Source organism: Rhizopus delemar, genomic scaffold, assembly GCF_000149305.1.
Source record: "Rhizopus delemar RA 99-880 supercont3.6 genomic scaffold, whole genome shotgun sequence".
In the NCBI taxonomy this organism is placed as follows: domain Eukaryota; kingdom Fungi; phylum Mucoromycota; class Mucoromycetes; order Mucorales; family Rhizopodaceae; genus Rhizopus; species Rhizopus delemar.
Window position 1 is genome coordinate 1,918,115 of NW_027137832.1, and position 14,556 is coordinate 1,932,670.

A 14,556-nucleotide genomic window follows, 5' to 3' on the forward strand; every position below is an offset into this window, starting at 1 on the left:
GACTCTGTAAGGCGCAGTGGATGATGTCGTCATACCAAAGCGCAAAGACCTGACGATGATGTTGAACTAATTTCAAGATGCGTTGAGAGAGTGCTTGAAGGTTATTGTGTACATGCTCCAATCCATTCGAGGTGATCACCGCATCACTCACAAATCGTTTGTTTTGTAAGGTACTCTTGATCACCAAGGCAACACGCCGAGACAAGAGAGAGTAAACAGTGTCTGTGTGTGATAGGGTCTTGTCGACCATGCTTCGGATCATTGCCTTTCTTTCAGCTCGTATGTCACCCACCGTACGTTCGATTTCTACTGCCAAATGATCGATCGACGTCGTCTTGTCTTCCAACATGCCAAACAATTTCACTGCCAATCCAGACAACACCTGAGCATCTGCCCTGCCAAAGTTACGAGCGAGCATCAAGAGAGCAGCGACGATCGTGATGGCTTGAAATTCATTTTGAAATTCAATCATCCGTTTCGTGTCCAGCAGAAAGGTCTCTGGTAGTTCACCGGCCGTCAAGAGACGAGTCTGATGAAGGAGTGAGACAAAGGCATCTTCAAAGATCGCATCATGACTGAGTCTCGCATAGGTCTGAACCTTTTCTGGATTTCTTTGAGCAGCGACCTGACAGAGTCTATCACAACTCTCCGAAAGCCAGCCTTGGGTCTTCACGAGCTGAATGGTACCATCGTTCAGCATCTCTGCAAACTTTTCACGTTCATAATCTACCGCGATCTCCATCAGTGGACGTCGAAGGGCTCTCAATTTGAAATTGGCCAAGTCGAGGTCCATATGATCCAGCAGATGAAAGATGGCCTTGATTTGCTCTCTTGGCTCCCTTTCACGAATCCCTTCGAGCTCATGGTCTCGTACGGGGGCACACATACTGGACATGATGTCCAACAGGCCATCGATGGACTTTTTCAAATCAAACACATTCTGTTTGACTTCTTGTTCGATCAGAACCAAATCAATCTCTTGTTCGATACGTTCATGTAAACTACTTCCGGCTTGAGCAAGAGACAAGAGACGCTAGTGAATCCTTGAGTGACCCGCGAGCAAATCAGGGGGGGGGGAGGAATGATCTTACCTGTTTCAGGTCCTTGATGACATCCAACACACAGGATGTCATCTGGCCAGAGGCCCACTCGGACTGGATCTGATCAAAGAAGGCTTTTTGGACCGTCTGTTTGACTTGGGCCTGGAGTGTGTCCTTGCTGGCGTAGGATTCAAGTGAAAACTCTGGATTCAGGACGAGTTCATGGGCCAACTGTAGATTGGTTCTGGCGGAGGAGGTGTAGGCACCCAAAAAGTGACTGAGCTGATCCTTGCTGACCTTCTCTTCCTCTTCTTCCAACACCGGTGTCCGTGGCTTGACCTTCGCCTCCTGATGTCTCCTGCCGGTCGAGGTCGAAGCGGACACATGCTCCAGTGCATGCTGAAGACGTTCGAGTGCGGCCGAGCCACCCAGTTTTCTTAATCGGTGCTTGATCTGGTCCAGTTGACGCTGAAGCTGATCACCGACGGATCGATCGCCGTTTTGATCAGCAATCATCGTCTGACGCAACGTGGACAGTTGAACATAATAAGCAATCGTGTTCTCCATCAGTTCCTCACGATCTCTTGATTTCCATGCTTCAAATCGGACACGGTATTCATTCCATGCTTCCACAAAACACGCTCGGGCCGTGGTTGCCCCAGGACGTCCGTGGGCGTCTAACCAGGTCTCGAACGAGTGCAGCATGTGCTTGGCAGAATGATGTAATGTCTACCAATTCCATCAGTCTTTTGTCTATTTTACTCTTATTTACCTTTTCATCTTCCCCCTCTGCATCCTGAAAGACCTCATCGGGACACATGAGAACCAGATAGGAAGTCAAGAGGACACGAGCATCAAGACGACTGCGCTCCTCATCTGGTTGTTTCAGAGCCGTATGGAGTACCTTGGTGGTGAGGACAATGACCTTGGCCTGATGAATCAATTGACTGATGGCATGAAAGGAGAAGGAAGTATCAGAGGATGAGGAGAGTGGCAAGTTCAATTCATAAAAGAGTTTCAAGAGAACAGACCAAGAAGACTTTTTTACAGCCTGCGTCTCGGTGGATGCCTGAAGGAGACCTTTGGACTGCTTTTTATAACGATTCAAATGAGCCAATCGTCTGGCCTCTGTCTTTTCAATCCTGCTTTCGAGTTCAGCCCTACGTCTTTCTGCGGTTGGATATCAGAAGCAAGTGAGAAGAGGAAGCGGTTGACTTACCTTGTTCTTCTTTGGATCGACGTTGATTTTGAAGTACGACTCGTTTGGCTCTTTCCAAAATCTTTTTTGAAGCTGCTCTTCTTTGTTCGATATGAAACTTTCGGTTACTTTCAGCCAAAGCCAAGGACTTTGATAACAAATCATTTTGATATTCTCGAAGTGCTTGCATTTCTTGCGCTCTTTTCTTTACTTTTAAAAAGTTCTCGTTCAACTTATTCCTTCTTTCTTGCAGTATCGCTTCTCTCTTGATTTCTACCGCTTTGGCTGTGCTAAAAGATGAATTCAAGTTCCGATTAAACCTCTTTTCCAGATGAGAGGGCATTTTGGATGGTTTGTTTGCATTGGATTCTATCGTGTAAAACCCAGATTTTATTTTCTTTTCTTTATTCTCCATCGTTGAAAAAGAAGAGGGTTGACAAAGAAAGAAGAAGAAGAAGAAAAAAAGAAATAAATAAATTTAAATAAGCGCAATTGTTTTGATAGAACCTGTGACTCCGCACGTGTAGAGAAAGAAGAAGAAAAAAAAAAAAAAAAAAAAAAAAAAGAGAGTCAGTGAGAAGCAAAGAAGAAAAAAAAAAGACAAAGGATGGATGAGAGTAGAAGGGTTTCTATTTTTTTGGTTCATTTTATTGTTTAAAATGCATTTTTGTATTACATGGTTTGATCTTGTGAACCTGAATGCATTATGTAATTAGAATATAGACTGTGTTTGATGAGGTGTAGACATCAGTTGAATTAATAATTGAACTGTTTTTAATATAAAAATACAGAGATGATGATTCGTCTTGATTAATTCGTTGGTAATCCTTCTTCTCTTTCTCCTTTTTCAACCCATTTCTTGAGGAGACCGACTTGAAAGTTTCCAAGAAATAATCTGATTTGAATAAGAAAATGATGCTTTGATGACTCGTTCTACTTACTGGCAAATATGATACATGAGTAAAGGAAGAGACAAGAGACCGACGATACCATAACTACTACTAGAATACAATACGTTGATCAGTGGAATACCCATAGAAACCGTCTTGGTCGCTCCACAATACTATCATTTGTTAGACAGAATCCAAATCATCCTTCACTTACCATAATGGCCACCGAATCTTGTTTTGAGAATCGCCATCTTGTCACCCACTTTGGTACCTTTTTCGTTGGCCAAGGTAATCGAGCAACAAACAAACAAACAAAACATCCAAAGAGATACATAAAGATGTCCATAAAGATAATAGCCACTATATCCAATCCACTCGTCCTATGAAACGCATCACTTGCCACACCATCACAAAACACAGACCAGACCAGACATAACAAAGCAAGACTGTTGAGGATAGGAAATCTGAGTTTGGCTGCAATGTATTTCACTTTGGCAGAAAACAGATAGCGAATGACCTGTCCGACCACCAGAGGCAAAAGGACCGTCAACCCCAAATTCTTCAACACATTCAGATAATCAGGATTGCCTCGTGGTGTACCAGGCTCAAACACGAGTGGGTCATTTTGAAAGGCTAGAGCATGTCAATCAAAGGGTTGATATTTCACTATTTTACCTGTCATGAGCGCTGGTGAGATAAAGATACCCAAGACATTTCCCAATGCAGCATTAAACAAAGCTGTACAAAGCAAAATAACAATCAATATTTGTCCCCATTTTTTTTTTATCCTTCTTTTCTTACCAGCCCCATCATTACCACTTGCATTCCTTGTCATGATCGAATTGGAAGAGACGGTCGTACTGGTCGATAGAGCAATCATCCAACCTTTATAAACCGAATGACCCAAGTCAGCATGAACAGCAATAAAGAATCGAACGATGCCATACATCACAAAGGGCATCAATCCAAAATTGATCACTTGAACCACCAAATGAAGTCGCCAACGCATGATTGTCTTCAGCATCACACTCACTTCCAATCCTAACCCTGACAGCAAAAAGATCACAATCACCGCACCCCACTTGACCGTGTACTGAGCTTGGATGTCACCCCGACTCTTGCCCACCTGAGGGAATGCCCAGGCGAGACCGATGACGATACCGAGACCGAGCAAGAACCAGTATCGCAAGAAGATGGGATAGATGACGTCTCTTGTTTTTTGAAACAAGTTCCTTTTGGGTGGTAATTCATCTTGAGTTAAAGTCTGGTTGATTTCGATATCAGATGAAGAAGGTGTCTCTTTACAGAGCTTGTCTTGATCTAAAATCTGTAATGTGCTAGACATGAAATGATAAAGAAAGAAAGAAAGAAAAGATAAAGTTTGGCTTCAAATAGTTTGACAAGGATGATCCCAACGTTCAACCTCTGATTCTACTTCCGATAGTTTGCTCGCATCTTAGATCGTCATGTACATCTGTAGGTCACAGTAAGGATTAAGGGGGCAGAAAGATATCAACAAAGACCTTTGTTCATCAACAGCTCTTTGCACTCTCTTGTTTTCTTGGTCACAACACATTTCGGAGCATGCAAGAGAATAGGAAGGATTTAAGGGTGATACAACAAGGCATTATATGAAATTATGATCCCTTTTTTTGCTTTTCACATTACACAAACATGTCCATTCATTAAACAAACTATCAATCGGCCCTCATTTCCTTTTTGTCTATCAAAAGAAAACCCTGTTCTCCTTACTTTCCCAAAGAGAATTCAAACCTGGATGCATCTCGTTTGCATCAGAATAAATTATGAACCAAGTTCTGAATGCAAAACAAACTTTATGTGTTTCAACCTACTCAGTCATCAACTTGTCTATCCCATCTTTATCGTCTCTGTGAATCAAAAGCAATAAATCCTATTTCAACCAATCTTTGTATGTAGTGACATTCATTCGAACAGAGGACACCATCTTCAATAAATACACACACACACACACACATATCCCCCTCCCCACTCATCTTTATGATCTCTTGTTGTTTGGTCAAAAGTAGGCAGATGAAATCATCAAGAACTTGATATGAATTGAATTCAAACAGTGGATCTGCAATGCTTGAAACAGAATATTCACCCCCTCTTACACTATCTTCATAATATTTATGTGGATCTGATTGTATTGTTATCTTTGGTCTGCATTATTTATATTTGAATGAGTAACTTGAAGCTGCAGTGTTTTTTATGGTTTGTGGTACAACCATTCTGCCTTTTTTTTTTTTTTTTTTTTCTGTTCATCTATTTTTATGCACAAATAAAAGTAAAATAAGCACGCCTTTTCAATAATGTATACACACATCTCCGTATTGCATACAAATATTCTGTGGATTGACTGCTCTGTAGTTTGGATGTAGAACTACAGCAATGGTTGTAAACCAGTGAATTATAGTTGCAATTATATATTTCATGACTTTGTATATCAAAATAAAAAAAAATAGTCTCATGATACTGCATAACGCTAACTCGTACACTTTATATTCAGGCGTATAAAAGAAAGTTTTTTTTTTTTTTTTTTTTTTTTTGCTTTATTTATCCATATGAAAGATATCAAGTAAATGAAAGCAAACTAAAACGTTTCATTTTTTATCCTATCCCACAAGATCAAAACCTTTTTTTATTTATTTATTTTCCTCATCTACGCTAGTTGCAAGATGATGAAACCCTCTTTTATGCTCTGTACGATCCGCAGCTTCTTGATTTTCAAACTAAGATTCAGGTTCTGGTGCATTCATATTCCTAAACCAGTATAACGTCAATAGAATCAATGTGCTAAACGATGGCGAGTGAGTCTTTGTATGGCAAACGGATTGATATACTCTATCAAGTCAGGATAATCAAAATATCAACATATCAATTGAAAGACATACGAGTAATGTCACTATTTAGAGTGCTGTATATTTATTAATCTTAAAACAATAAATCATAAAATAATATGCTTTTCATTTCCCATCCAATCTGTACAACTGTCCAGCTTCTTCTAACGTCCATAGGGATTGCTTGATCTTTTGTTGTGCTCATTACACAGTCGATTGGTTTTGCTTACAAAGGGTTTTGTTTATTCAAGACAGAATAGAACAAAAAAAGTTTAATTTTCAATGCACAGTTTGAAATTCTAAATGTTGGTGGTTATGGTTTGGTTGTCTTTGCTTTCACTCCACCTTCTATTGTTGGCCAGTTCAAATAAAAAATATCAGAGTACAACATCGATATGAATCATAGGATGTCTAATCTTGTCTGCGAATTATATACTGTAAATACGAACGTCGCCAGAGACAATACAGTTCAACATAAAACTGTAGCAATCACTGATTACCTATTGTTGTCCGTCAGCGTAAATAAATTGGATCGAAATCATAGAGAAACCTTTAGTCGTTCTTATTCCTCACATACACACTTAAACATCAAGCATGACTATTTCTGCATCTAAAATAGGTATCGTATGGATCTACTCTTTATTCCAGAGTTACAGCTTAAAAAGCTTCATAGTAAACATGATATTCTATCTCTCTTTTTTTTTTAAAGAAAAAAAAAAGGGTCAAGAATATGGTGCATAAATGAATGGAGAGAAAGGTATTCAATAGATTAAAGGGGAAGGAATGTTTGACATTCTAAATAAAATGATAATATTGTTTGACTTCTTTGCTCATAAAAAAAAGGGGGAGGGAGGCGATGTGGATTGTGGTATAAGGAACAGTATCAATTACGCTGACTGAATGATTTATTTCTATCGGTAGTTGTCATTAAACTATCTATAGACAAAGCCTATTCATACCATATGAATTATGTTTTAGTGCCTTTTAGATCAAAATAAGTTGTAAAGCTCATCTACTGAAGAGCTAAAGACCACGTTTGAGCTTTGCAGGTTGCAAAGAGCATCTTTATCAAGTAATTTTTCAATAAAATCAAATTCCTGCAGCAGCGATTCATCTTTGTTTTCTTCAACCAAAACTGTTTTAGCCATCGGTGGTGTCTCTTGATCTTCTTGTTTGCTGAACGATTCACGTTTTTTGCATCTTTGTAAATGATACATAAGACCATTTTTATTCTTGTATTGTTTGTTGCATGGCTCACAAAGAAAAAATCGCTTTCCTAATAACCAAAAACAGTTTGTATTTTGATTTTTATTTGCATTCAACAGGAAACATACCATCTGGGGGAATAGCAGAAGGAAATCTTTTTTTTCGAAGGCCACTGTGTGATTTAATCGGCGTCTTTGAGGAGGTTGATTGTGTGTGCGATGATCTGATGGGTGTACTTTGGATTATTTGAGGACGTTTTGGCGCTCTTTTCCATGACTTTGAAGGAAAGGAGGGCTCTTTGCTCTGGACAGCAGTCGCTCCAGGTGACTTTCTGTCTCGGGCAGTCAGGTTCCTTCTGTTTCCCACGACAGACAAAACTGACTTTGTTCGTTTAGAAGAAAGTACAGGGTTATTAGAATGCTTTGGTGGCTTGATGGTCATGAAGTCTTGTTTAAATAGACCACAGAGTTCATGATTTGGATCCGTGTCTGCGATCATTTCGTACTCTCCTTGTACAAGATGCAACTTTAACCTATTGCTCAGTTTTATGATATTATCGTGACAAACATCTCCTAATGTCTGATATTCAGGCCATGGACCCTTACAAGTATTAAATAGCTCTGATTGTTCTTGTATTTCAAAACTATCTTTTTCTGTAGACAGACTTGAGTAATTGAGGCTTTCGGCGGTTTTGGCTGATGATTTCATATTATCATTCGTTGTTGATTGTATATTTGCGTCTGCTTGAATACTATCGTTTGTACTTTTTTGAGCATTGGGATTGTTGTATGAGCAGGAAAGAGCGAAAATCCCATTGTTTGTAGGTAGCGAAGACATAGATTGCCATTTGTTTTGATTTACTTGATTAGTTGTGCTCATTCTTAATTGTCTTTTGATAAGTTATATTCTTTTTCTAAATATAAAAATACAGTGATGGCAGATAGAATAAAGTACAAGTATCAAATAGATGCGCTAGGTACACATGTACTTCACTTTGGATATAAATCCATTTGCAATATAAAAGAGAATTTTAATAATCATTCCTATGCTTTGATGCTCTAACCAATGAAATTATATTTGTTTATTTATCTGAGTTCTACATTGCATTCCTTCTGTACAACAAATCGAACCTTTTCTTGAATTTCATTAATTTCTTCATTTGTTACATTTCTACAGATTGTAAGGATTAAAATTTAATGATCAAGTAAACCTTCGTTATTATTACCTATCCATGGATCTGTAATTAATACGATAACACAGACTACGTTTCTTTGTTTTGGGATGAGTGAAATCATCAATCTTTTTTTAAAAGTAACGTTAATGGCGAGTTTTATCAAACAGACTGTTTTTACTTACTAAGCAAACATTTTCGACAATATCACCTGCGATTCCTCTTACTAATTCACAAAAATCATTTTCGTTCCATTGTGTTTCTGGTAACCAGAATGAGATATCTTTAATACAAGGTGGATACTTTGAGAAAGGAACAAATTTGTTAATCTTTCCCGGTGTAAACTGTTCAATGAATCGACTGTCTTCAGACCAAAACAATCGAATATCAGGTATACCAAACAAGACCATAGCCAATCGCTCAAGTCCCATACCAAATGCCCATCCAATCTTGTCATTCAATCCTGCTTGATTCATAATCTTTTGATTCACAACACCACAACCAAGCACTTCTAACCATTCTCCTTTATACAAAATTTCTACTTCCCAACTAGGACTTGTGAAAGGGAAATAAGCATCAATCCATCTTACTTTTAAATTGGGTTCATCTGCAAACAAGTTTCTGATCATTGAATTGATGGAATGCTTCAGGTGTGCAGTAATCAAATCGACTGCTTCTGGGTTGTGACATGTTTGAACTGGGTTCTCTGGTTTAATCAGCGTGTCATCTACCAATTCGATATTAGGTGTCTCTCTTGTCTGAATTCTTGCAAGATCTGCAGAAATCTTATTGACATCATCATCCAAATAGAAAAACCCTTCGATTTGGTGAAATACAGGGTAATGTGATGAATCAATCTCGTCTCGACGATAAACATCACCGCTGATCAAGAAGCGGTCGCTTCCCGAGGCTAAGCCGTCCAATTGATGAGCAGAGGTGTGTGCGCGAAGAACAGTATCCTTGTTAAAATAATAATTATCAGACTTGCTACGACTGGGATGGTCTTGGGGAATGTACAGGTCATCAAAGTTTTGTTTGGTTGTCACGACTGGACTCAGGTTGTTGAACGTCTTAAAATCTTTAAAGTTGGATTCAATAAGCTGACGAATGATTGAAATGGGGTTCTGTGGTTGTAAATGAAGTTTGCGGTGAACTTTTGAAAGTACGGTGGGCGTGACGTTGGTCCAGTCGTCGCGGGGTATTTTCTTGCCTTCAATAATGGTTTCTTCCTTTGTAAGCACAAAATTGGCTGAATGATAAGATCAGTATAAAAAATTGAACAAAATCACACGGCAAAATACCTGAGTCACTGGTTGAAGTGGTGGAGTAAAATGTTCTTCTATACACACTGTATATACCACAATGACCGCTTCTGCTGAGATTACTGGTTCGACTAACTTGGAATACTGTTCGAAGCATTTTGACAGGTTTAAAAAAAAAAAAAAAAAAACGACCAGGCACTCTTTGACACAAGAGAAGACGGCGGAGATCAAATATTGTTTTCAAAACAAGGACCTGAACAGGGATACTTGTGTTTACACATTTACGAAAGAATAAAAATAGTATTTATAAAAAGAAATGTCTGCGACTTGTTGAGAAATTTCACAGCTATTTTTGAAAACAAGGAAACGAGTATACTATGAATACACAGAAATGGATTATAAAGCCAAAAGACACAGCTTTGATTTTTGGAAATTGAAGGTTCTTCAATGAGCCAAATTGGGTTTGATATTTTATGATTTCATGCAACAAGTAATAAGATTTATTCCCTTGATCAATTAAAGCTTGGATTCAGATCATGTTCATCTTTACATAAAAATATTCATAAAGCAACAATATTATGATCGACATCTGTCAAAATGGTTACCACTTTGCGCAGAATCTCAATCACGTAATTGAACAACAATTGAACTATATAAATTAAGGCCAATTATTTCTTTTAATTTTAGACTTCTTGTTGGTTATATCATGTAATTACTGATAAAAACCATCAAAGGTCACACAAGGACCTCTTTTTTGTTTCTTAGCAAGAATAAACTAAAGACATACTAAACCACTTGACATGTGTATAGATTAAGGGCAGAGTATTATTATTTTGACATCCAGCCACTTATGTAGCTTCAAAAGATTGTATTGAAGTGACATGTTCCAAATAAAACTGATACTTATTAAATCGAATATTGAATATGATGTTTCAAACATTTCATGCCCATCAGGAACAAAGTGTTTATTATACTAAGTACACCTATAAGAAGTTTACTTTTTTGTCTTTGAAGCTGCAGTATTAGCGCTGCATATAGAAGTACAAGTTTTTGTGGGACCCAAAGAGGATGCATCCATTATTATCTTTAAAACCCCATCTTCAATTGTTTCTTTAGATAGAAGCAGATACCAGAAGAGCTACACATGCGAAGGGTAGCTTACAATAAATTTTTTAATAGCAATAGATTTCTAAATTTGAAAATTATTTACTGCACCTATTTCATAAATTAGAGCATGGGGATAAATTTAAGTCCAGCAGAATGTTGCTCTTCCTCTGATACTTTACGGAATTCTCAGGGCCTTGCTCTTCTTTTCGGCCTAAGTTGATGAACGGAGAAACTTATTCACGTAAATCGGCGAAATGAGGATTACTTCATTCAGAATGCGTCACGGGAAAAAAAAAATTTATAAATGACTTTATAATTCCGACAGTACCCTTTCTTTTCCTCTTAAGTTTACCCCACACAACACACACCCAACCTCATTTACACAGCTTTGTGTGTATATTCAAAAACTTAAAAAACTTTAGAAATGTATCGGTTATCAGCGCTTTCTAAAGTGTCTAGTACACTTCGACCTTCTGTTCTGCCCAAATTAAAGCAAACAGCCATTCGCACTTCAGTTGCTTCTTTCCACACCACTCGATCTCGTTTTGCAGCACCCGAGAGTAACGATGGCTTTTTGCATGGCAACTCTGCCAATTACATTGAAGAAATGTATGAAGCTTGGTTAAGAGACCCTTCTTCAGTTCACTTGTCATGGCAAGTCTATTTCAAGAATATGGCTAATGGTGTTTCCCCTGGTCAAGCCTATACACCTCCTCCTACTTTAGTTCCCTCTGCTAGTGCTCGCTTACCCGTATTGCCCGGCGATGGTATCTCTGGTAGTGCTGGTTCTCCTGAAGTGATTGATCACATGAAAATCCAACTTTTGGTGAGAGCTTACCAAGTTCGTGGTCACCACATTGCCAACTTGGATCCTCTTGGTATTCAACACGCTGATCTTGATGCTACCACTCCTCCCGAGTTAGAATACAGTTATTATGGCTTCAGAGATGCTGATCTTGACAGAACTTTTACCATTGGTCCCGGTATCTTACCTGCCTTCTCTCGCAGTGGTGCTACTCTCACTCTTCGTGAAATCATTGATCACTTGAAGAAGATTTACTGTAAGTATATAATCTCTAGGGGGTGTGTGATGACATATTCGGAGTTTTAATATGTTTATAGGTGGCTCTATTGGTGTCGAATACATTCATATTCCTGATCGTGCCCAATGTGACTGGATTCGTGAACGTATCGAGACTGCTCAACCTTACAAGTACTCTGTTGATGAAAAGCGCGTCATCTTTGACCGCTTGACCTGGTCTGACAGTTTCGAACGCTTCGTTGCTTCCAAATATCCTTCTGAAAAACGTTTTGGTCTTGAAGGTGGTGAGACATTAATTCCCGGTATGAAGGCTATGGTAAGTTGAGCATCGAACTGGAATTACATAGGTAACAAAAACTTACCAATATAATATAGATTGATCGTGCCGTCGATCTTGGTGTTGAATCTGTTGTCATTGGTATGCCTCACCGTGGTCGCTTGAACGTTCTTTCTAACGTTGTTCGTAAGCCTAATGAATCAATTTTCTGTGAGTTCAGTGGCGCCATTGAACCTTCTGAAGAAGGATCTGGTGATGTCAAATACCATCTTGGCATGAACTACGTCCGTCCTACTCCATCTGGCAAGCGTGTCCATCTTTCTTTAGTCGCTAATCCTTCCCACTTGGAAGCCGTTGATCCTGTTGTTCTTGGCAAGACCCGTGCTCTTCAATTCTATGGCAAGGATCCTAAGGGAGAAAAGGCCATGGCTGTCTTGATTCACGGTGATGCCGCCTTTGCTGGTCAAGGTGTTGTTTATGAAACAATGGGTTTCCATGATCTTCCTTCATATTCTACTGGTGGTACCATTCACGTTGTTGTTAACAACCAAATCGGTTTCACCACCGATCCTCGTTACGGTCGTTCCACTCCTTACTGTACTGATATCGCCAAGTCTATCAATGCACCTGTTTTCCACGTTAATGGTGATGATGCTGAAGCCGTGACCTTTGTGATGCAATTGGCTGCTGACTGGCGTCAAACCTTCCACAGAGATGTTGTGATCGATTTGGTTTGTTACCGTAAACATGGTCACAACGAAACTGATCAACCCATGTTTACTCAACCTCGTATGTACGAGGCTATTGCTAAGCAAGAACCCGTTGCCAAGAAGTATGAGGAGCAATTGAAGAAAGAAGGTTCTCTTACCGAAGAGGACATCTCTGCTAACAAGCAACGTGTCTGGGGTATCCTTGAAGAAAGCTATTCCCGCAGTAAAGACTATAAGCCCAAGTCCAGTGAATGGTTATCTAGCTCATGGCCTGGATTCAAATCACCTAAGGAGTTAGCCGAAGAAAACTTGCCTCACTACCCTACTGGTGTTGCTCTTGAAACCCTCCAAACTGTTGGAAAGGCCTTGACTACTCTTCCCCACAACTTCAACGTTCACCGTAACTTGAAGCGTATCCTTCAAAACCGTGGAAAGTCATTAGAGGAAGGTAAGGGTATTGACTGGTCTACCGCTGAAGCTTTGGCTTGGGGATCTCTCCTTGCCGAAGGCAAGCATGTCCGTATTTCAGGTCAAGATGTCGAACGTGGTACTTTCTCTCAACGTCATGCTGTTCTTCACGACCAAAAGAATGGCAGTCGCCACACTCTTTTGAACCACATCAGCCCTGAACAAGGTGTTCTTTCTATCTCCAACTCTTCCTTATCTGAATACGGTGTTCTCGGTTTTGAATTAGGTTACTCCCTTGTCAACCCTGATTCACTTGTTGTTTGGGAAGCTCAATTTGGTGATTTCGCTAATACTGCTCAAGTCATCATTGATCAATTCTTGGCTGCTGGTGAACAAAAATGGCTCCAACGTTCTGGCCTCGTCTTGTCTTTGCCTCACGGTTATGATGGTCAAGGTCCTGAACACTCCTCTGCCAGAATTGAGCGTTATCTTCAATTGTGTGATGACTACCCTTACACTTACCCTGCTCCTGAAAAGTTAGAGAGACAACATCAAGACTGCAACATGCAAATCGTATATCCCTCTACTCCCTCCCAATACTTCCATGTCTTGCGTCGTCAAATCTGTCGTCAATTCCGTAAGCCTTTGATCATGCCTTTCTCCAAGTCCTTGCTTCGTCATCCTCTTGTGAAATCCGACTTGCAAGAATTGATTGGCGACAGTCATTTCCAATTGTACTTGCCTGAAGAACATCCCGAGAACCTTGTTGAACCTGAAAAGATTAGAAAACACGTCTTGTGTACCGGTCAAGTCTACTATGCTCTCTTGAAGGCTCGTGAACAAAACCAAATCAACGATGTTGCCATTTCTCGTGTCGAACAATTGAATCCCTTCCCTTACGAGCAAGTCAAGGAACACGCTGACAAATATCCTAATGCTGACATTGTCTGGTGTCAAGAAGAACCTTTGAACATGGGTGCATGGCAACACGTCCAACCTCGTATTGCCACTTCCTTGTCTCAAACTCAACATCATGCTGGTAAGACACCTATTTATGCTGGCCGTGCACCTTCTGCTTCTGTTGCCACTGGTAACAAGAAACAGCACTACCAACAAGAAAAGGATCTTTTGGCAAAGGCTTTGGAAAACTAAATGAAGCAAAACAAGACTACACATGTATTAGATAATCTCTCTTCTGTATAATAAAAAGAAGATTTTTTTTTTTTGCTCGGATATTTCTTTTTCGTTTGGATAGAAATGTAAGCATGTGACGCAAGTCAAGCATACTAAATCGTTTTATTCATAACTCGTCTGAACAGTATTTAAGTTTCTTTTTTCTATTTTTACTTTTTGTTTTTTTTTTCAATTGATTTGCTTTTTTTTT

General features: G+C 39.3%; 4 protein-coding genes across 4 annotated transcripts; 1 reads left to right on the forward strand and 3 right to left on the reverse strand.

The window, feature by feature from the left end:
- Positions 1-180: 180 nt before the first annotated feature.
- RO3G_08758 (uncharacterized protein) lies at positions 181-2,428 on the reverse strand (the record flags this gene model as incomplete). Its single annotated transcript, XM_067663348.1, has 5 exons — positions 181-222; positions 311-1,033; positions 1,092-1,769; positions 1,813-2,120; positions 2,260-2,428. 5 exons carry the CDS (start codon positions 2,426-2,428, stop codon positions 181-183), a joined length of 1,920 nt encoding a protein of 639 aa, XP_067519449.1.
- A 620-nt stretch (positions 2,429-3,048) lies between these two features.
- Positions 3,049-4,473, reverse strand: RO3G_08759 (uncharacterized protein; the record flags this gene model as incomplete). Its single annotated transcript, XM_067663349.1, has 5 exons — positions 3,049-3,133; positions 3,180-3,301; positions 3,343-3,761; positions 3,804-3,866; positions 3,930-4,473. 5 exons carry the CDS (start codon positions 4,471-4,473, stop codon positions 3,049-3,051), a joined length of 1,233 nt encoding a protein of 410 aa, XP_067519450.1.
- A 3,947-nt stretch (positions 4,474-8,420) lies between these two features.
- Positions 8,421-9,785, reverse strand: RO3G_08760 (phenylalanyl-tRNA synthetase; the record flags this gene model as incomplete). Its single annotated transcript, XM_067663350.1, has 3 exons — positions 8,421-8,432; positions 8,552-9,615; positions 9,725-9,785. The coding sequence occupies 3 exons, from the start codon at positions 9,783-9,785 to the stop codon at positions 8,421-8,423; spliced, it is 1,137 nt and encodes a 378-aa protein (XP_067519451.1).
- Positions 9,786-11,159: 1,374 nt separating this feature from the next.
- RO3G_08761 (oxoglutarate dehydrogenase (succinyl-transferring), E1 component) lies at positions 11,160-14,324 on the forward strand (the record flags this gene model as incomplete). Its single annotated transcript, XM_067663351.1, has 3 exons — positions 11,160-11,796; positions 11,858-12,093; positions 12,153-14,324. 3 exons carry the CDS (start codon positions 11,160-11,162, stop codon positions 14,322-14,324), a joined length of 3,045 nt encoding a protein of 1,014 aa, XP_067519452.1.
- Positions 14,325-14,556: the final 232 nt, after the last annotated feature.